At 51.0% G+C, this 22,809-nt stretch overlaps 9 protein-coding genes across 9 annotated transcripts; 4 read left to right on the top strand and 5 right to left on the bottom strand.

Annotated features, from left to right (window-relative positions):
* Window positions 1-1,038: 1,038 nt before the first annotated feature.
* On the top strand, window positions 1,039-4,319 carry Asppvi_003228 (ribosome biosynthesis protein KRE33; the record flags this gene model as incomplete). The annotated part of the gene is made up of 2 exons (XM_043299197.1): window positions 1,039-4,034; window positions 4,115-4,319. 2 exons carry the CDS (start codon window positions 1,039-1,041, stop codon window positions 4,317-4,319), a joined length of 3,201 nt encoding a protein of 1,066 aa, XP_043155132.1.
* A 198-nt stretch (window positions 4,320-4,517) lies between these two features.
* Asppvi_003227 (putative disulfide isomerase) lies at window positions 4,518-6,051 on the bottom strand (the record flags this gene model as incomplete). Its single annotated transcript, XM_043299196.1, has 2 exons — window positions 4,518-5,831; window positions 5,899-6,051. The coding sequence occupies 2 exons, from the start codon at window positions 6,049-6,051 to the stop codon at window positions 4,518-4,520; spliced, it is 1,467 nt and encodes a 488-aa protein (XP_043155131.1).
* A 398-nt stretch (window positions 6,052-6,449) lies between these two features.
* Window positions 6,450-8,006, top strand: Asppvi_003226 (F-box protein; the record flags this gene model as incomplete). The annotated part of the gene is made up of 1 exon (XM_043299195.1): window positions 6,450-8,006. The coding sequence occupies one exon, from the start codon at window positions 6,450-6,452 to the stop codon at window positions 8,004-8,006; it is 1,557 nt and encodes a 518-aa protein (XP_043155130.1).
* An 874-nt stretch (window positions 8,007-8,880) lies between these two features.
* Asppvi_003225 (40S ribosomal protein eS19) lies at window positions 8,881-9,848 on the top strand (the record flags this gene model as incomplete). The annotated part of the gene is made up of 4 exons (XM_043299194.1): window positions 8,881-8,910; window positions 9,313-9,376; window positions 9,435-9,495; window positions 9,557-9,848. The coding sequence occupies 4 exons, from the start codon at window positions 8,881-8,883 to the stop codon at window positions 9,846-9,848; spliced, it is 447 nt and encodes a 148-aa protein (XP_043155129.1).
* A 433-nt stretch (window positions 9,849-10,281) lies between these two features.
* Window positions 10,282-10,841, bottom strand: Asppvi_003224 (uncharacterized protein; the record flags this gene model as incomplete). The annotated part of the gene is made up of 3 exons (XM_043299193.1): window positions 10,282-10,311; window positions 10,373-10,599; window positions 10,661-10,841. 3 exons carry the CDS (start codon window positions 10,839-10,841, stop codon window positions 10,282-10,284), a joined length of 438 nt encoding a protein of 145 aa, XP_043155128.1.
* A 322-nt stretch (window positions 10,842-11,163) lies between these two features.
* On the bottom strand, window positions 11,164-13,043 carry Asppvi_003223 (CAIB/BAIF family enzyme; the record flags this gene model as incomplete). Its single annotated transcript, XM_043299192.1, has 4 exons — window positions 11,164-11,712; window positions 11,763-12,263; window positions 12,319-12,617; window positions 12,671-13,043. The coding sequence occupies 4 exons, from the start codon at window positions 13,041-13,043 to the stop codon at window positions 11,164-11,166; spliced, it is 1,722 nt and encodes a 573-aa protein (XP_043155127.1).
* Window positions 13,044-16,134: 3,091 nt separating this feature from the next.
* Asppvi_003222 (uncharacterized protein) lies at window positions 16,135-17,259 on the top strand (the record flags this gene model as incomplete). Its single annotated transcript, XM_043299191.1, has 1 exon — window positions 16,135-17,259. One exon carries the CDS (start codon window positions 16,135-16,137, stop codon window positions 17,257-17,259), a length of 1,125 nt encoding a protein of 374 aa, XP_043155126.1.
* A 1,028-nt stretch (window positions 17,260-18,287) lies between these two features.
* On the bottom strand, window positions 18,288-19,094 carry Asppvi_003221 (uncharacterized protein; the record flags this gene model as incomplete). The annotated part of the gene is made up of 1 exon (XM_043299190.1): window positions 18,288-19,094. One exon carries the CDS (start codon window positions 19,092-19,094, stop codon window positions 18,288-18,290), a length of 807 nt encoding a protein of 268 aa, XP_043155125.1.
* Window positions 19,095-19,533: 439 nt separating this feature from the next.
* Asppvi_003220 (putative mitochondrial ADP,ATP carrier protein (Ant)) lies at window positions 19,534-21,069 on the bottom strand (the record flags this gene model as incomplete). The annotated part of the gene is made up of 5 exons (XM_043299189.1): window positions 19,534-20,097; window positions 20,158-20,403; window positions 20,615-20,691; window positions 20,795-20,816; window positions 21,019-21,069. 5 exons carry the CDS (start codon window positions 21,067-21,069, stop codon window positions 19,534-19,536), a joined length of 960 nt encoding a protein of 319 aa, XP_043155124.1.
* Between the last annotated feature and the right edge of the window lie 1,740 nt (window positions 21,070-22,809).

Below are 22,809 nucleotides of genomic sequence, written 5' to 3'. Positions count from 1 at the left end.
GCAACGATGTAGACTGAGCTGCGACAGCACGAACAGGGGTGGTGAAGAAAAAAAGAAGCGAGTGAGGCTAGACTAGGGGATATAAAGGAAGGGTTGCGTCAACGAGTCATTCTGGACCCATGGGGGCCCGGCAGAAAGTGGGCCGTTGAAGGAACTTTGCTGCGAGCCTGCGGAGCATTTTGATTGCGATAACCAACAAGGCATTTCGTCTCCGCTAGCACGTAGAGACACAGCAGCTCGACTACTCCACGGATTGTCAGTGTAGTAATCTCCGATTGGCTCTGCGCTGTCGTTTGATGATCAAAAGTTGATGGTAGACGAAGTCCATGAGTTCACAGAGGAATAACCCCGATTTCGGGACATTTGATGACACTAATCCTGGTCATTCGTGTTGCTCGTTGTCCGTGCTAGCGCAGGGTCCAATCATTAGCAAGGAAGCGTACCTGATCTCGGAAACTTGGAACTTTATAGACACCGTCACCGTCGTATCCATGACAAAAAGTCACTGAATCGTCCATGGACGACGGAATTGATTTCGATGGAAGCCTTGATGGATGGATATCGTCATACTGTCGCGAACCGTGGGGGTCATTCCCGTATCTGAGAATAGTCGACTGAATAGTACACCGACCTAATCAGGAATAACCTCAAAAAGTCGACGATGACCCCCATTTCGGTTAGTCCCTCTGGGCTATTCTGTTTCAGGGAAAGCGCTGTCTTTTGGCTAAATTTGTGCACGTGTCTACCTTCTTCCCTAGGCGGTAGCTTTTACGGCAAGCGGTAGGCAAGGGCAGATTATCTGTTGCTGATAACAATTTTTTTCCTCTAATCAGTTCGGATTGAGAATACGGCGTGATAGCTCTGATTCTCTTCTCTGCGCCCTTTTTTTTATGGGTTCCATCTTTGCCTAGTCTGCTTCTTACAACCTTGACCCTACTGCCAACAATAATAGCAGACGGCAGAGCCGATAGAATCTCACTGCTCCGTTGTGAGCATCACCTCCAGTGGTTGACCCTACGCAGGAGAGACTAGATCAAAATGCCACGCAAGGCAATTGATTCGCGCATTCCCGCGCTCATTCGAAATAATGTACAGGAGAAGAAAAGAAGTTTCTTTGTGGTGGTCGGCGACCGCGCCAAGGATGTAATTGTCAACCTGCATTACATTATGTCCAGCGTCGATGTCAAGCAGAATAAGTCGGTCCTCTGGGCATACAAGAAAGACCTCCTCGGATTCACAAGCCATCGGAAGAAGCGCGAGGCAAAGATCAAGAAGGAAGTCAAGCGAGGTATCAGAGAACCTAACCAGGAGGATCCGTTCGAACTGTTCATCACTCTCAACCAGATCCGATATGTGTACTACAAGGAGACGGAGAAGATTCTGGGTAATACGTACGGAATGTGCATTCTTCAAGACTTCGAAGCCATCACGCCGAATCTGCTTGCTCGTACCATCGAGACCGTCGAAGGAGGTGGTATCGTGTTGCTTCTGCTCAAGGGAATGAAAAGTTTGAAGCAGCTCTACACGTTATCTATGGATATTCATTCGAGATATAGGACCGAAGCGCACGATGATGTGGTCGCCCGCTTCAACGAGCGCTTTATCCTCTCCCTTGGCAGTTGTGATTCATGCTTGGTAGTTGACGATGAGTTGAATGTCCTCCCAATCTCTGGTGGGAAGAACGTGAAGCCTCTTCCACCGCCAGAGTCCCTTGACGACAACACAGGCACAAAGAAGGAATTGAAAGAGATCAAGGATAGCTTAGCAGACACCCAGCCGGTGGGCTCGTTGGTCAGTCTAGCTCGTACTGTTGACCAGGCGAAGGCGCTCTTGACCTTTGTCGACGTGATCGCCGAGAAGACCCTCCGCAGCACCGTCACCTTGACCGCTGCTAGAGGTCGGGGAAAGTCGGCAGCTCTCGGTGTTGCCATCGCGGCAGCGGTTGCTCATGGATACAGTAACATTTTCATCACCTCCCCTAGCCCGGAGAACTTGAAGACCCTGTTTGAATTCATTTTCAAAGGGTTTGATGCTCTTGGATACCTCGATCACGTTGATTACACCATCCTTCAGTCCACCAACCCGGACTTCAATAAGGCTATTGTGAGAGTCAACATCCATCGCCAGCATCGCCAGACCATTCAATATATTCAGCCCCAGGATGCTCATGTTCTCGGCCAGGCGGAGCTTCTAGTCATTGATGAGGCAGCAGCCATTCCTCTGCCCCTGGTGCGCAAACTGATGGGCCCATACTTGGTTTTCATGGCCTCCACTATCAACGGTTACGAGGGTACTGGTCGGTCGCTCTCTCTGAAGCTGATCCAGCAGCTTCGCGAGCAGTCCAGGGGTGGTCTGAAGGCCAGCGGTCAGGACGATACAGATATCGCTGATAGAGCCACTGGCAAGGCTTCCAAGGGCGCAGAGAAGAACTTGGGTGGACGCTCGCTCAGAGAGATTACTCTTTCAGAACCTATCCGTTACGCACCTGGGGATTCAGTGGAGAAGTGGCTGAACAAAGTCCTGTGCCTCGATGCGACGCTGCCAAAGTCCAAGATCAACACACAGGGCTGCCCACACCCGTCACAGTGCCAACTCCTACAAGTCAACCGAGACACGCTATTCTCTTTCCATCCAGTTTCTGAAAAGTTCTTGCAGCAGATGATGGCTCTGTACGTTGCCAGTCACTACAAGAACACTCCTAACGATCTCCAACTGATGAGCGATGCGCCTGCGCATCAGCTCTTCGTGCTGGTGCCCCCCATCGACGAAGACGCTACCAAGCTTCCTGAGCCACTTTGCGTTATTCAGGTGGCTCTGGAGGGTCGTATCAGCAGACAAAGTGTTCTGAACAGCTTGAGCCGTGGCCAACGGGCCGGTGGCGACTTGATCCCATGGCTTGTTAGCCAGCAGTACCAGGATGAGGACTTTGCCAGTCTCTCAGGTGCCCGAATTGTGCGCATTGCAACCAACCCAGAATACATGAACATGGGTTACGGATCCCGCGCTATGGAGCTCCTGATTGATTTCTACGAGGGCAAGTTTACGGATCTCTCCGAGAACATCCCGGACGCGCAGGAAGAGATGGTTAGGGTCACTGATGAAGAGCTCACCAACTCATCTCTCCTTGATGACAACATCCATGTTCGGGACATCCGCTCTATGCCCCCTCTGTTCGGCAAACTGTCCGAGCGTCGTCCAGGCGCACTGGATTACGTCGGCGTCAGTTACGGTTTGACACCCCCTCTTCACAAATTCTGGAAACGCTCTTCGTTCGTTCCTGTCTATCTTCGCCAGACCCCAAACGAATTGACTGGTGAACATTCTTGTGTGATGCTGCGCACACTCGCCTCCGCAGCCAGCGACGCTAGCTGGCTCGGAGCCTTTGCTCGGGACTTCCACAAGCGATTCCTGGCTTTGCTCTCCTACCAGTTCCGAGAATTTCCCTCTGTGCTCTCCCTCAGCATCTGCGAATCCGCCACTGCGGGCGCTAAGCTCGACACCTCGTACACCCCATCTTTGCTCAAGAAGAGCGATCTCGACGCGGCCTTCTCCCCCTTCGACCTCAAGCGCCTTGACAGCTACGCAAACAACCTGCTTGACTATCACGTCATCCTCGATATGGTTCCCACCATTGCGGAGTACTACTTCGCCGGCCGCCTGAGCGGCAAGGTCAACCTCTCCGGCGTCCAGCAGTCCATTCTGCTCGCCATCGGCCTACAGCGAAAGAACCTCGACGACGTCGAGAAGGAGCTAAACCTGCCCTCATCGCAGCTTCTGGCCATGTTCCTCAAGATCGTCCGCAAGACGTCAACTCACTTCCGCGGCTTGGTCGAGGGCGCCGTCGCAGAGACACTCCCCGCCGAGAAGGTGCCCGTTGCGCAGACTTCGGCCGATGCGCACGACGAGGTTGTCGACGAGCGGTTCAAGCCCCTGGACACAGGTCTKGAGGATGAGCTGCGCGAGGGCGGCCAGCAGATCGACGCAGAACTGAGGGAAAAGCAGAGAGCCTTGATTGATTCTCTGCCTCTAGACAAGTGAGTCAACCCAAACCCACGCTTACAACACTCTGTGGACCCCGTCGTTGGACGAACAATAACTGATTTCTAGCCTCCAGATACGAGATCGATAACGGCAGCGCCGCGTGGGAGGAAGCCGAGAAGCAGATCCGCAGCGGAGGCGCCTCAACCGTCAGCATCAAGTCCGCGAAAGCAAGCAAGCGGAAGAAGGGCGAGACCGCGCGAGAGATCTATGACCAGGAGATCGAGTCGAAAAGACAGAAGATCATCAAGAAGGGAACCGAAGGGCGAAAGAAGGCGTGAAGTATTCACCTGAATTATTCCAGCCTTGCATGAAAGAACGGTGTTATGGTATTCTCTTGTGAAGAGGTTTTACGTTTCTGTATATATGCCCTTGTATATCCAAAAAGTTTGAATAGAGGTTCGCATATCGCATACTCTCATCCTTGTCAAGAACGCCTTTTGCTTGAGGATACGTAACATAGAAACTATCTCGAAAATTTACAACTCGTCATGGTCACCCGTCTCTTTATCAGCCTCCTCCTTCTGCTCGACAATAACACCATCGGGCAACTTGCTCTTCGACCCCTCACCCAGTCTTATGGCATCAATCCACGCCTCCACAGACACGGCGCCATAATCCTGCCTCTCCGACGCGTCGTAGCGCCTCCACCAACCCCTGCGGCCATTCAGGGCAATGATCTCGACCGAGGTCTGGTCCTCGGACAATCCCAGCCCAGCCCGCAGAGTCTTGGCCCCGCTGTTGATAGCGGGGATACTGTAGAACGGGAAAAGCTTGCCCTTGCGCAGGGCGTGCTTGTGCGCGACCTCCGATAGACTGGCCAGCGCCTCTTTTGCGGGACTGGGGACTTCTGCATCCGCTTCGCGAGGCTCGGGGAGGAGCGCTAGGACGCAGGTACCAGATGTAGGCTTTAGGCAGGCGGCCTCGAGTGCCTCTGCGGTAGGGAGTACGGGGATGGGTGGTGCCTGGATCGGGACCTGGGCGGGCTTTGACTCTGTAGCGTCGTCGGGGACGATCTTGGGGTCGGGGGATTCGGTAGGTTTCAAGTTCTCTGCGTCTTCGTTGATGATAGTGGTAGATTTGGCGGACTTGGCGGACTTGGTGGACTTCGAGGATTTGGCATCTGTTGAGGCGGGGGCCGGGTCCGGGTTTGGAGCCGCGACTTGGCTGAGGAACTCGACGATGGCTTGTTTCTTGAGTTCGCCATCGTAGACGATGGGTTCCTTATCACCACCAGGGACCAGGACGAGGGTAGGGAATTCCTTGACACCAAATTTCTCCACGGCGTTCGATTCCTTGTTGCGAATCTGGCCAACCTTGACGGAACCGAGGAACTCAATGGCGACGGCTCTGAGGAGAGCACTCGTGGTACCTTTCTCGGTGAACAGAATAGCCTTGGGAGCCTCCTTGTCCTCGGAGAGCCACTGATCCAGATCCTTGTCCGTGACCTTCTTCACATGATTGGGGATTCTGTCCACAACAGCATCGACGATGGCCTTAGCGCTTCTTGCTCCCTGATAATCCTCTACTTTTGGCTTGCCGGGTTTCTTAGAAGGTGTGATAATTTTCAGAGTTGGGAAACCTTGTACGCCCATCCGACCACACAAGGGCTTGTTGGCATCGTCATCGCAGTTCACAGCTGCGACCTTGGCCAGTCCCTCCAGGTTCTTGGCTGCCTTTTCGTATGCAGGCTTGAGGTTCTGACAATGGCCACACCAAGGAGCATAGAATCTAGTGCGCATACGTTTTAGAAGCTTTTCGATGAGACTAATCGCGAGGGTGGGGAGCTTACTCTACGATCTGCGAGAAGAGTTAGCATACAGACACCCTACGACACAATACGCTTCGGAGCTATCTTACCGATGTGTAATTAGAGTTAGCAATCAGCTGGTCATAGGTCTTCTGAGTAACCTGCAGCACAGGAGACTTCTTAGTGTACAGCCCATCTGCGTTGACGGACGAAGCCGCCAAAAGCGATGCGACGAGCAGAAGTGCAGAGCTTGGCTGCATCATATTGAAGGAAATTCACTGCCTGTAACTCGGATGATTAGTGATTAGTGAGGAGATGGTAGCAAAGCACATCAGACAAGTATCATGATTGTCTAAACGTGGACAGCAGGCGTATTTAGAGCTGTTTGTCTGGGGTGTTGAAGCAAGGTGTCCTGAAGCTCTTGGCATGTGACGGCGGAGGTCAACAAACTCCGCCATGATGCAAACAAATCATGCACCCATCTCCAGCTTCCCCAAGACGCCAATGGCTTATTCGTCCACAGCTTTGTCTACCTAGTCTTTTAATTAACTAGCATGCTCAACTTCGGTCGAGACTACAATCGACAATCTCTCATCGTCCATTTCTTGGGTGATGACATCTAATTGCTCCCAGGTACTCTGCTATTCCCCACACTTAAATAATGGCGGAAACAAGGGTCTCGTTGGAGTCTCCACGGGCATCAGGAACAGTGGACTTTTGCCACCTGCCATTGGAAGTCTTCTGGATGATCTTGCAGTATCTTGATGCCAGGGATATTGTACGATGTCGTCAAGTTTCCAAGTATTGGAACGAAGCATTTACCAACCCGGAGCATCTCGTTCGCTTATTGATTCGACTGTTTCCTCGAGCCCCAGAGGTTCGGGCGCTGAAAGGCAAACAGCCATTGGACGAGTTACTCTTAACAGTTCAGAATGGTCGACATTGGCGGGAACTGTTCGACAAGGTTGCCTCGAGATACCATCATCTCAGCCGGGGCAAGCCACGGTCGGTCCAAAAGCTCAAGCTCTGCGATGATTATGGAGTCTCAGGACAAAGAGAGTGGTTCCAGGTACAGCCTTGGGATAGCCATGCCAGTCATCTCATGCAGCGCGTTGATTACCTCTACCCCGAAACGTTCTGGACCTACGAGGATGGTCTGCTAGTGTACCCCAGCGCATATTATTCCTCTTTGGTACTCATGGATGTGGAGACCGGTAAACAGGTTATGGTACCGTTCTTGATTATCGGTAAGGTGATTAGGAGAATACGCTTGCAGAAACGAGTCCTTGTAGTGGAATGGGCTGAGCCAAAGGCCTTTCACTGGCTGAATGACAGCGACGGTGTCCATCGTCATTTTGCATCTTCATTTGATGTGACTCAAGAAGCCAATGGCTGCTGGAGCGTTGCGTTTCGCAATGAGTGGAAGATCATGTTCCTCGGCCACCCTCTGAGTGAAAGAGATCGGTTCTACTCCACTCATAACAAGACACATTATGTGATCTACATATGGCAACCCAATCGCAGCTTGTACACTGCCGACGAGGATGCCCCAATTGAGTCCCTGTTCGTTTGGGACATTTCAAAGCCATCTCCATACAGGCCCTCTCTGGATCCTACAGGGTGTCAACGGAGCGAAGAGCAGGATCAAGCTCCCTCCATTGTCTCACGTTTCGGTTTTAGAGAGTTAGGGTTCTTCTCCGTCAGACAACGAGGAGTACCAGGCATGCAAGGCTTAGAAATAACCGATGATAACCAAGCCATAGAAATCATTGAGAACTTGTGCACAGGACCGCTTGACCGACTCGTCGGACCGACGGAGTGGACATCTCAAGTGCAGATCACAAGCATTCCACTGATTGGCGATGGACCAGTCTGGAGGCGAGACGTTGACTACATCCTATCTCCTTACCGCGGGAGCAATGGGTTACAGACAAAGCCACTCGGTCTGCTTTGCAAACAGTTCTGGTACACTGTCATTTCGGAAGTGTATGATAAAAGATCAAAGGCCGGATTCGCCTTGCATCTGTCTCCACTGGGTTGGCCTTTTGATTCGAAGATTTATTTGAGCATACAGACACCATACTCTCGAATTGTCTTGAAACCTGACGATGCTTTTGAACTCGCGGGTAAGGGAAAGATTTGCGGAAACGAGAAATTCGTGATAGGCGAAAATGCGAACCGCGAACTTGTCATCTGGAGATTCGATCGCAAGGTATGATTGGCTTCTTGGACCAACCACAAAGCTATTATAGGTCTCGCGATCTGGACATTGCCCTTGCTACGTCTACTGAAGCGGGTAATTTCTCAATACCCAGCTTCTCAGGTGACCGAGGGAAATTGTCTATGGGCCAGCGAGGATTGAGGCCTAAAGTCATGAAGACAGACAATTATTCGTTCGGTGACTATTGAGGTGCCGTCCTCTCATGAACCAATTGAACAATAACCCCTGTGCCAGCTGGACTGGCAGGTCCGATCCATGGAGGACAAGTATGGTCGGTGCGAGCTTTCTTACTCCTTCGTCTCAAATGAAAGTAAGTCACTGGAATTGAAGGCCGCCGTACTTATACTACAGAAACCGCCGCTACGGGGAGAGGGTCTAGATAGCCGCTGGGATTTTGTCCTCAACTGCATTGACTGGCCCATTCCTTGCAGAGATGCAGCTTGAGTTTCCTTTGTGAATGGACCGGGAATAACCTGCGATAATTGCAGACGATTCAGATAGCTAGCCTTGAAGCCTTAAATTCATGGCTAGATTAACTGCGACAACCCATTCAGGATCGTGATGTAGAATGTTGTTGTAGTATGTAAGGTAGTAGTAGTGCCAAGTCCGATCGCTAATTGGCCGCAGATCATGCCTGGTGGCCTAAGGCAGCCGCAGCCTGTAGACGGTTAGGGTACGGCTAGTCCCGAACAGGCTAAGCGAAGCGCCCACACAGAACGGGCCCAGCGAAAGGCTGTCTCTGTGTGTGTGCGAATTTCGAGGTTTGACCTGATCCGACTCCCTCCAACGACGACAACGACGCCCATCCCTCTCACCCCCCGGCTTCCTCTTCAACTCCCACCGTTCACCTTCGAGGTCACAAGTCGTCAAAATGGGTGGTGTCACCGTTCGCGATGTGGACGTAAGTTTGCTCCATTCAGTACCCTGCAGTCTGCGACACCTGTTTCTCTCTTGGCGGAGAGGCCGCAATGGATTATTGGCAATGGGAAGAGGAGGAATTTGATAAACGGGATAAGGATGCTACGGAAGCGACATTCCTTGATATTCAGCTTGTTCGCGCATATGGAAATTCACGACAAAAGTCTGCAACCTGAGGATGTCGAATCTTTGACGGGACTGAGATACGGTCGGAAGAATCGGTCACAACACAGCGCACATTCGACTGCATGGAAAGCGAGATTATGAACGAAAATTTCGCTGGGATCACCGTTGCCAATAAATCCAGGAGAGACCAGGAAGCAAGGACGAAGAAACATGTGAAGGACAAGATCTGTGCTAACGAGTGATTGTTTTCTACCTACAGGCGCAGAAGTTCATCGCTGCCTACTCTGCTTTCCTGAAGCGTCAGGGCAAGCTCCCCATCCCTGGTTCGTTCGGCCTCCGCAACAAGGATCTCACAGGACATTTGAAACTGATGATTATTAGGATGGGTTGACACTGTCAAGACTTCTTCCTCCAACGAGCTCCCTCCCCAGGACGCTGACTGGTACGATTGATCTCGATTGATCCCAATTGAGTCGACCTCCTCTGACAGCTAATGATTGCAGGTACTACGTCCGCGCCGCTGCCGTTGCCCGTCACATCTACATGCGCAAGACCGTCGGTGTCGGCCGCCTGCGCAAGGTCCACGGCTCGACCAAGAACCGTGGCGCCCGCCCCAACCACCACGTCGATGCCTCCGGCTCCGTCGACCGCAAGGTCATCCAGTCTCTCGAGAAGATCGGTGTCCTTGAGTACGATGAGGAGAAGGGCGGTCGCCGCATTACCCAGGCCGGCCAGCGGGATCTTGACCGGATTGCCAAGACCACTGTTGACGAGGAGGAGGAGGACGAGGAGTAAATTAGTCTCCTACTAAAACAATAAAAAGTCCCTGATGTCTTCATCTTGAACCTCCGGTGTTTTCTCCATGTCTAAGAAATTGTCTTCAGATTACGAAGGGAAAAAGCTGGTTGGCTTTGAGTTGAACCGGTCAAGTTACATACAAGTCGGCAACATGGATGAGTTGGATTGATACACTATGGATTCAGCGGGAGAGGAATGAAACTTTTTTTTACCCTTTTTTTCACCCTATTCCATTCCGACAGTTGTCGATGATGACCAGATGGGGATGGGCCAGCGGAGAGACGAAAGCACGTCTCCTCTGTAAATAGCCAGACAGAGGGAGCCATCTGTCTTGTGTCTAATAACGGGATACGATATTACTCTCACGTCCATCTTTCTGCCATTACGTAGCACGCGGATCCCTCTACTATACAGTCTACACCCAGAATACTCATTTCTTCCCCGACTGCGCAGCCGTATCCTAGAGTAAAACACCGCGTCAGCCTCACCCTTCTTCATCCCGCAACGAGAAAGAAACCTACCAAATAAACCTGATAAAACTTCATCCTCAACCCCTCCCCCTCATTATCATCGAAAACCACCCTCCCCGCCCAGGGGACCTCCACCTCCCTCCCCGGCTCCGCCTTTAGCACATACCTCACCGTCCCATACAGCATGAGCTCCCTCGCGCCCCCGAAATAGATCTTCTGGGGGGAGTGTTTCCTCGACGCTACATGCGTCCAGAGACCGTGGCGCAGGCTTAGGATTTCTAGGACAGCCCAGATTAGCACGGACTTAAGTTGTTGGAAGGAGGCAGAGGCAGGGGCTACCGTCCGCTCCGTTGGCGACCTTGGGCCCCATGATCAGGGTTGCGTCGGGTGTAAAGCTGGCGACGTATTGCGCGTGCTGGGATTCATTGTCGCTGATTTGGTAGAAGGATTCCATGAAGGAGATCATGGCGTTTGCGGAGGGTGGGGAGAGGGTGGAGTCGGTGGTGATTTTGTAGGACATTTTGATTGTATGGGGATATGAATTTGGACTGGGGTTGTCTATTTGTGTCTGTGAGAATGATTATCTGAATGATTTATCTACAAGTGTTTGATGCTAATCTATGTTGTGATGTCAATGCCGCGGTATACCTCTTGCAGGTTTCGGGCCGATGCTCACTGTCCGTATCCGACGTTCCGATCTGGTTGTATCGGAGGATGCGGGTTGGGTTGCGGACTCAAGGACATGGCCGATCAATCTGACCAGAGCGATGAAGGTAGCTTTGTTACAGTAAGATCTAATCTAGAGTGTGATTCGGTTGATACAGTATGTACAATTGCTTCCGTTAAGCCTTCTTGTAGTCCTCCTCGGGCAGCTGGAAGTCCTCCCAGCTAGGTCGATCGGAGCCGTTCGGTCGACTGGCGCGCGAGAAGCTGTTGTCCACCCCGTCAATTTCCGCAATAGGTTTGACAACCTCAATGTCGGCATTGTACGCCTTGGAGAACCATTTCTCTGTGAGCGCCTCCTGTCCGGCCGCGTCGTCGGGGCCTACATAGAGATGCGGAAACCGCGCCTGCATGATCTTCAGGACGGTTGAGGAGATGCGATCCACGCTATCGCAGTGCCGAAGCTTGAAAAAGTCCGGCGGTTGAGCAGCCCGCATCTTCTCCTGCACAGCATCCGAATACTTGCCCACGGCAAAGAGCAAGAGGTCATAATGCATCAGAGAAGCCATTCCGTGGTAGGATCCGCCGGTCTTTGCACGGTGGTAGAGCCCTGTGAGGGCGGCAATGGCGCCCATGCAGCCTGTGCCGTAATCAGAGATGGGAAACGGAGGTACCACCGGAGTGGAGAGGCCCATGAATTGCCCTTGAGCCCATGCAATACCAGTTACCTGATGAGAGTCAGTCTTGCCCATGTTGCCCGTATTTAGTGAGAACTTACGCAATCAGCAATTTGCTGCCAACCAGGACGGCTGGCCCATTCTCCTTCGTAGCCAAAGCAGTTCTCATTGACGTATACGATGCCCTTGCCACGCTTCTCCGCCAGCGAGGCGAGAGCGTTTGGACCGTATCCCAATTTCTCGAGCGCACCTGGGCGATAGCCATCGACAAGCACATCCACATCAGCCAAAAGTTCCTCGAACTGACGACGTCCTTCCGTAGTCTTCAGATCCAGATCCGCGGCATGCTTGCCCATGTTACCGTCAACCTGGAAAAAGGGGACATCCGAAAGATTAGGGCTAGTGATCTTCAAGACATCTGTGCCGTACTCGGTCAGAATCCGCGTAACGGTTGGTCCCGCGATAATACGGCAGAGTTCCAGCACCTTGACACCCTCTAGGATCTTTCTGCTTCCACTGCGACTGGCGGGGAAGGGAGTCGGAGGCAAGTCACCAGTAAGACGCTTTACCTTCCATGGAGGTTCCTGCACATTAAGCCGTCCCTGTGCAACAATTAGCTTATCGTTCGGCTGCAACAGAAATATTGACTGAACGAACATGGGGAGTATTGATGAAATCCTCGTATTTGAATGCCGTAACCCCAGCTTGTCTCCTCTCCTTGTTCATCTCTTCTAGCTCGGCAGCGGTGTACTTTTGCACGTGGCTCTCAATGACCTTGATGATCTCTTCGTAGTCTGTGAGATCGGGACGGTGACCCTCCAATCCAATCATGTTGAGTGTCGTCGTAGCCTCAAGGGAGCCATGGATATGAAAGAACTCGCCCTCGTTCTTGGTTCTATAAAGGTTGGCGGACATCCGACGGTATCCATTCGACTGGGCCGCAAGCAGGTCGGTATCTGAACAGATCAGCCTTCAGAGGAAGGATATCTTCAAGCTTAACTCAGCCTACCTTTCAACTTCGACTTGACAGCTGGATCCAGTTTAGAAAGTCCGTCAAGTTTGGCCATGTATGCCTGGCATCCGAAAGCTGTCGCCTTCTCCAGGTCGATCTTCACATTGCGCTTCTGTTCACCAAATCGTAAGTCGGCAATTGCGCTAGCGACAGCACCTTCGACTCCCTTCAATGCGGCCAATGTCTCAGTTTCTTTGAATGGGATCGGGTAGTAGATCTCGTTATGGGAAGATGAGAATGACACGGCATCCTTCTTTTCCACGATCTGCGGCGGCAAACTGAGTCGTTCAGCTTGATCACAGAGATATGAGAAGATTCGGCGTGCTTCCTGAACAGGCGAATACGAGGTGTCTGTTTCTGTGTCCGTCATGTTGACTCTCGGTTTCTGCGTTTAGACAGCAATCCTGCGGTTTGAATGTGGACTCTGATTGCCGGATATGGGTTTGTGCTCATCCAAGGAGTTAATGCTTTACAATTCATAGTACGTGTGGGAGACGGTAATGACTCAAAAGTAGATTTTCAGAGAATTTATTTAAGCAGATCATTGAATAGAGAAGATGATGCGGGAAGCGCATCGCCGTGTCCGATTCGATTCCGAGCTATCGCCCGTCGGGTGGATGCATGCAAAGAATCATTTAGCACCGCAAGCGCGTGCTGTACGATCACAATTAGGAAGATTTCGAGGAAACAGCGAATGAGCATTGAGCATTCTCTTGTGAAATGTCAACCCCGCACAGGGAGGTTGAGATCCGAAGACATTGCGGGTTGGGAATATTTCGATCGGATGTTAGTTGATTGAGGCCGATAAGATCGGAAGACACAGTGGATAGTGCTTATCTACGGTCATGTGTATTAAGTCACGTGATGTAATGGAGGAAGATGCGATCAAGACATTTTGGTCTCTTGCTCCGTCTTTCTTGGGGGGAAGAGAGATACCTTAGAAGAGCACAGCGGATCGCAGGTGGCAGCATTATATCGGACACGTTAGTCAATGGTCTCTGGGGTTCAACTATTATTGTCAACAATATCGCAGGGGAATCCTCTTCCGCTGTCCCCCCTGAGAGGAGCATAAGATCTGATGTTGCGTCATTCCGGAGATGATCTGCCAAGTATAAAAAGGTATATCTATGGGATTTTCAAGTAAGCGAGCCGAGGTACTCTCAGTCTGTTTGGAGATAAAATCAAACAAGGCACAGTGAAAGATGTGCATACTCTGTATATAGCCAGACCAAGATAATCAGTATTGCTGTACAGCGAACCAATTGGCATTTGGATTGATAATTATGCAGGCGAAATTCCCCCACGCGCACCACGTATCTCGAGTCCTCAACGCTTCCGTAAGTCCATGGCAGCTTTACTAGGATATTGTGCAGCTATGCTTAGTAAATAATAGGGCCAGTTTCACCTGGCAGTCCGCAGAAGAAACTAAAGGGCACAGACTCCCCACTGAAATACCTAGCATGTCGAGGGATTTGTTAGCCGAGTAATTTAAGGGTTTGAACAGGACAGTGCGTTGACTGCACGGAGTAAACCCCCACTGTCTGGGCTGGGCTCCGGAATTATCGGCAACTGGTACCTCGCTATATTACTGTCTATATTACTGAGGATGCAATTGAGTGAAACCATTGATAGAAGGCATCAGAATCAAATAGATGGACAATTCTACATATGTGATACAAAAGGTCAATTCTTACCTGTCCAAATCCCAGTATTACCTGCCTTCTCATAGAGCAAGTGTGACGTAGCGACAGAGCTAGGTCTAATACATATGGAGTCAGGTACTTGGCGAGTACGTACAACTCAAGTATCGTCTGTTTGCGGGGCCTACTGGTGATGTAGTGGTTTCATAGATCTACTGAAGTTGTAACTGTACGGCTCAGACACTGAAGAATCAAACTCTAGACATTGAGGCGAGAATGATTGACCACCAATGATCAAGACATTCATTCTGAATTGATCAGGAGGGGGGTGGATAAGCGCAGCCAGTCATGGGAGTAATAGACATGCATGTGCTGTGGTGAAGATCCCACGTGCCCTAATCATGGACGCTTATCGCCCGCCCCGTCTTGCTATGTACCAATGTTGTGATAGGGTTGCACCCTGTTGCCTTGACCTCCCAGAAGAACACACGCTGGTAACGCTGCAACCGGTTGGAAATCCGTAGATGTCGATCCTTGAGGGGTGTCTATCTCTGGAGTTCTTGAAACCTGGACGAGGTCTTTACCGGTGTGTTTTCAGTCGGACACGGAGTACATCTAGCTACATCTAGCGAAGTACATTAGTACATGGTACTCCGGTACAGTTGAATGATCTGATCATTGTTCAAGTTGGTGGGATGTGGGAAAACTCATCAGATCTGATTATTTTAATTGATTTTTACTCTGTAGTGCTATGACGCCAGTTGCTTTTAGATCTGTCAGGATAAGCCACAGTGAAGGTACAGTCAGAGAGGTAGATAGATAGATGTACTCCGTAAGTAATACAGTGTCCACAGTGGCTCCGGATCCTCCCGGCGCTGTTCTGACTTGGGGGAGGCCAGCTACTCCGGGAAGCTCTAGGCTGCTGGCCAATTACCAGGGCCACGCGCCTGTCTCGTTGGCATTGGGCCCGTTCTCGTCCATATGGATCTGTATGGATCAGTACTTCGTCTGGACTGTCTATTACCTTATGGAGACAGTCTGTATGGGGCAGTAACTATGGTACCCTGATGGGACCTCCGAAGTATGTAGACCAAGTCCAAGTACTTCACAGGATTTAACAACAGTAATAATCCCTCACCTCAAGTCCTCACTATCCAGGTCCATCTACATTCCAGCCTAGACTGCGATCGTCATTTCTCATGATTATCGACTTGCCGTAATCCTAATACAGCAAATACGCGAATATTCTCCCCCCGCGGACTCAACGCCGGCTGACGGACTACGGGCACGCTTCACTGCGCCTGCTGATATTATCGCAACTATTATTATACCCTATCCTCATACTTACTTTTTCCCCCCTCCTTCCTCCCCTCCTCCTCATCATATCTCTGTTCCTTCTACCATCCAGAAGCAAGTCGTCCAGGAAATCATCCTACTGCTAGCATCGCGCTTGTTGAGTCTTCTTTGTCTGAACGGTCGCGTGCTTTGATCTATCCAATATCCGCGCGTCTTATTCGCACCTCACTCGGCTCACACACTGTGCCTGCGTCTCCTGCTTGAACTGTCGTCTGCAAAGTATTACGTGAGTGATCATACCCATCTCAGTCTCTTTTTCCGATTCTTGGCTTCTTCTTTCGTGCCTGGTTTCTTTGTTCATCTATTTGCTAGTCACCAGTTTAGTCATTCCCGGTCCATTGTTCTGTTCCCCCTTGCGGCGTCTTATGGTTGGTGGACGGTCTACTGACTCATGTGATGACAGGTTTAGCCACCACAGAAGTACCATATCATTTTCTCTTCAGACCATTACTTCTCTCCACCATCATGGCTCCTAAAACAGCTACATCCAGCATCGCCATGGCGCTTGCTGGCAAGACGGCCTCTGTTGATATCCCCAAGCCCCGTTCCGGCTTTTCTTCTGGCAGACGTGAGTCTGTCCGTCCAGGACATCCCGCGATGTTGCCCACGCCTCCCAACTCCATCTCCCCGACTCTCCCTCCGCAGGGTTTTAAAAAACAAGATCTTCGCCGTCCCGTGTCTCCTCCGCTTGCCACTTCGCCGCATGTGGATTCGGATATCGACCTGGGCGACGCTGCAAATGACCCACCTCAGACCGCGCATGGCCTCGATAATGTGGGAGAAATCACCCCGAGCATGCTGGCAAAGTATCACTTGCCCGAGGTCATGCTCAACCAAGGTCCTCTGGCTATCCGTCATGTCATGGCATACCTGACCACTTCGGTGCCCGGGTTCTCCAGAATCCCTCCTGCCAAGGCGCGCAGACTCGTCGTGGCAGCCTTGGAGGGCCGAGGAAATGATGGAGGAGGCCTAAACGGCGATGTCATTTTCGAGAAAGTGGGTTGGGGCCGCTGGGATGCGCGACGCCGTGGCGAACCCTTGCGCACCCCCTCGCATCCAACCGCGTCGCCACCTGCCAGTTTCTCGAACTCGTTCACTCAGCGAGGTATAGCCATTCCGACCAGGCGAGAATCCCTATATGCCTATGGAAGCAGCATGACTGGTGATTCAGCCGTGTTCTCTTACACAGAAAGAGAACATGGCCATGGGGATCTCAGCATGCTGGAACACGAAGCAGACAAGATGTCTCTCGACGGAGACTACCGCGAGTATTGCTCGTCTTCGGAGGCTCCTGATGAAGAGATTCCAGATGAAGACTGGGGTGAGGAGGACGTCACCGACGAAGAGGACTGGGCGCAGATAGGAGCCGCAGCACTCCGCGCACGTTCATTGAACGGAGGAGGGTTCCTAAATGGCAACGGACCGTCACCTCTATTACGAGGCGGCGGACCTGCTCCATCCTCGTTGGCAAAATCCGCACCGCGGCATATTCCCATCCAACAGCTCGGCTTTTCCGTGCCTGACGGCATGGTTGGCAACAAGGAAGAACGGGCCGCGGTGGAAGCATTGTTAAGACTTGGATCTATGTGAACTTCGGCAATGGGGATCGGCGTTGGTGCGAATGGTTTATACTCGGGTTACATCTTTGACGACTCGACTTTTACTTTCTATGATTTCGGAGGCGGGACGATCTTCCCGAAGTGGACCTCTGACTTTTTACGATTTTTTATGACATGCTCTCGGAAAATTCAGGTCGCCAGATATTCAACACGGCACTCACGGTCTGGCTGGCTCGATCGAATGGTCTTTTAATTGCATTGGGGTCTGAAATTCACAGGGATCGGGTTCACGGAGTTCTGGGTATGGTGTTTTATGGTTGTTATTCCCTTTTAATACCAAGCTTGAGTGCATACATACTCAGCTTTCACCTTTGCATTTTGATACATCTGGGGTTTGCAGTCTATTTATCCCATACTGCTCCCATTTTCATTATTTGTGCATTTGCCTGGCGCAAGACGGATTCTCCGTTCTCCAGTTAATCTCTTTGGTCAGCTGTACATTCAGTTTGATGACTTTGCATGTCTGCATGTTCCTGGCGAACTACTCTCAGGCAGATTTCAGCAGTATATAACACTACATATACCATACTAGAAACAGAAATAACAAATGATTGCCTTTGGCACGATATATCCCAATTATGTGATCATACCTCTATCTGTAGTCCACTGTACCCTCTCGTCGAAAATATATCCTGCTTTTCTCGACCACTCAACTCGTCAATGTAACCGGAAATAACTCAAGACTGGCTTGATACAAATGCTTGATCTGATGTAAACCCAAGTCCTCAGCCAGCCCAAGAAAGACAACCCGCATATACAACCCTCGAGAACCACCTACCCATCCCATACCAATCCAACCACAAGATCCAAGGTACATATCAAGGCATAACGAATAAAACGCCACCCAGTCCTAGACCAATCTACTGAATAGACATGGTTCATCCCCCCATACCATCCCAATCCACAATATTTGCCCTAAAGAGACAGAAACAGGGACAACCAACCAACACAAATCAATAGATAAAGATAAATACGGAGAAGATACTAGCAGCAGCACATCTACCGATCATGGGCCTCATTAATCCGCCTCCACACCTCAGCCTCCACCTCCGCAAGCTTCGTCCCGGCACTCGCTATCCACGACTTGGCGTTTGCCAGGAACCCGGACTCGGACCCGCCTTCATGGGCGAAGTCAAACGCGTCGGTGCCATGGGCCTGGTTCTGGTAGAGGGGTAGTTGTGAGGATGAGGCGGGAGGTTGGTAGAGCGAGGCGTAGGGTGTGGACGTTGAGTTTGGGTGTGGCTGTGCGTGTGGGTGTTGTCGTGGATGGAATTGTTGGTCCTGGGATGGGTAAGTGAATCCGGAGGTGTACCCGCCGGCAGTGGGGTTGTAGCCGTAGCTAGGGATGGGGTTCGCTGGAGCTCCAGTTGTAGTTGCACCTGAGGCTGTAGCGGTTGGTGTCTGCTGAGGTTGAGCTTGAGCCTGGGGAGCAGGAGCAGGAGCAGGAGCAGGAGCTGAAGAAGCAGCCAAAGCTGGAGGTGCCGTCGGCGCTGGAATTCCTGGGTCAGGCCGAGCTCCAGGCTGAGGGGGAGGAGGCGAAGTGCTAGTTCTCGTGGCAGGGGTAGCTATCGTCTCGGTCGCTGTGGGTAGAGGAGATCCGTCACTGCCAGATGTCGCTGGTGCAGTCGGCGCAGGCATGGTTGTGATGCTTCCTGGTTGAGCCTGGGCAGTGGCGTAGATCGGAGAGTATGGAGGTGCTGTTGCGGTAGCTGACGCAGATACAGGTTCGGATGGAGCAGGTTCGTCCTGCTTCTTCGCTGACGATGTGGACGGCGCCGTCGCGTCATGAAGCGCGGTTGTAGTCATGTTGAGATCGGTATTTTGACCTTAAAGCCCAGCAATCTCAACGGTCGACAAGTTCCCCTGACTCAAGGGATAGCAGCAACGACCGACGTCATGGGATCCATCCACATCACGTGATTTACTACACGTGGTGTTTACGAGGAAAATTTTCACCTACAGAGGCAAGGTCAAGGAGGCAACCCCAAACAAACAAAAACCAGTTTTCGTACCAGAAAGAAGTACAGATTGAGGAAAAAGAAAAGCTTGCAGGCAGTAAAGTACAACGGGTACACGAGGAAATATCACACTGCTTTATGCTCAAGACTCCCGATACCCTTCTTGGAGCATATTTTCTATAGCCATCCACAGTAGCGTCCAGTTTCAGGCAGTTACGCCCGGAACTGACCAACCCCTTCCCCTATAAAGCCGCATCGGAGAAAACGATTCGAAGTTAATCAATCGTTTAGCCAGAGCCACCCTTGAACTTCTTGCCGAAGAGGATGAGCTGAACCTGGTCGTAGATGGACAGGACACCAGCACCAGCAACACCACGGAGGATGTTAGCACCAGCACCCTTGAAGAGAGACTTGACACCCTCCTTGGCGATGATCTGGCGAGCAGCATCCATGGAGGACTTGTACTTGACGGCCTCACCGGAGGTCATCATCATACGACGACGGATGGTGTCAAGAGGGTAAGAAGCAATACCAGCACCAGTGGTGACAGTCCAGCCGAGCAGGAAGGAAGCAAGGAAGCTACCCTCAAGAGAACCAACCAGGACAACAGGCTTGATGGAGTCGTACATGCCGAAGTACAGACCACGGTAGACAACAATACCAAGAACGGAGGGACCGAAACCACGGTAGAGACCGGCAATACCGTCGGAAGCGAGGGTCTTACGATAGACATCAACGAGACCGTTGAACTGACGCTCACCACCACCCTTGGCGGACTTGGCGTCGTTGGCGAGACGGGTACGAGCGTAGTCGAGAGAGTAGACGAAGAGGAGGGAAGTGGCACCAGCAGCCTGAATAGCTTGTTAGCTCGCAAGTCGTTTCTGCAGGAGGCATGCTGAGGATATACGTACACCACCGGAGGCAAGGTTACCCATCATCCACTTCCAGTATCCATCACGCTCCTTCTTGTAGGCGAACATCGACTTGTAGGTGTCACGGAAAGCGAAGTTCAGAGCCTGGGTAGGGAAGTAACGGATGACGTTGGCAGTGTTACCACGCCACAGGGACATGACACCCTCAGCCTGGGCGGTACGACGGAAGCAGTCGACGATACCGTTGTACTTGCGGTCGAGACGGCCAGCACGGATCATCTCATCCTGTAGTGAATGGCATTAGTCGCGTTCCAGTTGAGCACATTGTTTGTTGGCCAGATTCATAGAATGACAGGTTTTGCGACCATCCGATTGTCCCAATCATGGCGACAGAAACATCGTACGTTATCGCAAAACTTCGCCCCGTTCGAATTGTTTTCTCACAGAGCGGCAGCCATTCTAACTGCTGGTTCGGGAGCGAAGATGAGTAACCAACCTGGTTCTGGACAAGGAGCTTGATACGCTCGATGGGGGCAGCAGCAGTCTTGGAGACGGCAGCGGAAACACCACCCACTGCGAAATGGTCAGTAAAAGCTCGATAGAATGATTCTGTTGTCGCAATTTGATGATTGCCGAAGATTGAACAATCATCGGGAATGATTTAGATGGCACATACTCAGGAAGTCGACGACGAAGCCCTGCGGTGAAAATTCTGTCAGCGAGTCGTTCCCCGAGCTTCCAGGGCAAAACCGTGTCGAAAACATCAAATCGAGTTCCTAAGGATGATTGCAATGATCCTCCATCTCATCGAGCTCAATTCCCCATCATTGCCATCATTCCTGGACCTCGATCCGATGCCGACCGGTTGTTGCCCAAAACAGGACTGCAATAACAACTTACGGGCATGCCGAAGACGGACTTCTCGGCCTGGTTAACGTCACCCTTGGCCATTTTGACGGCTGTAAAGGACGAAAACTAAGAAAGAGATGAAGAGAGGAGATGGGGTTGAGTGTCAAGAAAGGACAGGACACTTCAAAGAGGATGGAAGGAGAAAAAAGAGGAAGGGAACGGGAAGGGGAAGGGAGGAAAGAAAAATAGCGAGCGAAGGGCTCTTGTAAGCGGGAGGAAGCGAGTGGAGCCGCTAGGACGCTCTAGGAAAAATCTGGTTTGCTGGCCTCAAGCGTAAAAAAATTTCGCAGCAATTTTTTTCCTTTTGCCAGCGGACAAACGGCCAGCGAAAGGGAAAAAGAAGGGGAAAAATGGCAGAAAAAGAAAATTCGGAACCGGCGCTAGCGACGGCCCAGGCAACGAGAGCCGATAATTCCCGATCGACCAGAGCAATTGTAATAACAATAAAACATGATGCATAACACACTGTCACTTGGTCTTGACGATTTTTCTGCACAGATTCTTATAACAATGCTCTTCTTGGGACAGGCTTGACCAATAATCTATAACTAACTAATAGGAGGACAAATGCGTTTGGTTGATGATAGGCGTCTTCCATGTACATTATTCTTCACTGTTTCCCCGTCACTAAGCCAGCCGTAACCCGGAGAGCCTCCGCCCAGTAGCCCACACCCAGCATGTTCACGGGGAACGTATCTCAAGGATTTCTATTCTTGGTCTTGTCCCGAGTCTCCGATGGCAAAAATTTTTCCTCGTTAGCCACCCGTCAGTAGTAGTCTTGTAGATTCGTAATGCGGATAGAAGGTATGGTCAACTTTTTCAGTCCGGATACCCCAGTAAATTTCTTTGGTAGGTAGACACCCCATAATCTAGTGTTTGTCAAGCCGGTCATATGCGTCGATGCGTTTCGGCCCTCAGTGCCGCGGATGTTCGAAGACATACGGAGTAGATACTATCTATCTACAACATCTTTCCTAGAGTGGATAGTTATCTTCACGCAATGTCAAATTGCGTACACTGCGATTGAGCTTGGCGGACTCTCTCAAGAAGCATTGTCAGAATGCCCTCTATAAATACAATTCTTATCAATGAGATCGATCCCATTCGTCTGAAGAAACTGCTCCGTTTCTCGCATACCTGGACTTTCGACAGGAGAGTCGGTGTATCTAAATGACCCTACTGTGTATATGACCGGTTCGGTAGAATCCACTCCGTTTCGGGAGGTCAAAGCTGCCTGACTAGTCTATCATTTCCCGCCGAAGATTGATATATGGATTGGATGGCCATGGTTCAGTAGATAGATAGGTAGTATCGAGCGCAAGCTCCTTTTTGGAAATATTAATGTCACTTTGTGCAATACCTTCTCAGTAAGGTAAGTTCAGAGTCCTAAGGTCATTCGCGCATCACTCTTTCCAGCCACCTTAGGCTGCTTCCTAGTTGCCCTTGAAGAGAGTGGAAAGACCCACACAACATGGGGCAATCTTTTACCATATATCTATCAGGCTGAGAACATCCTTACTATGATCGATGTTTAACTGTACTCCATATGTGACTTCAATTTTCTCCAGTGGTAATTCCTCTGATATGTAATGATATCTCCCTGAATTTTCCTCGTACTGCGCCAGTCAAACCAGGTTGTATGAAGGGCCTCAGTATAATATTTACGACACAGGTGTAGTATCGAGGTCGCCTCACCTCGAGACTCGAGTACTCAAGGCCAGTAACAACATCGATATGTAGCAAGATCCAAATCATCCAGACTAGTTGAAGATGCCACCGTTG

This window comes from Aspergillus pseudoviridinutans (genome assembly GCF_018340605.1).
Source record: "Aspergillus pseudoviridinutans IFM 55266 DNA, scaffold_2, whole genome shotgun sequence".
NCBI lineage: Eukaryota > Fungi > Ascomycota > Eurotiomycetes > Eurotiales > Aspergillaceae > Aspergillus > Aspergillus pseudoviridinutans.
This window is presented reverse-complemented; position numbering and strand designations above follow the sequence as displayed.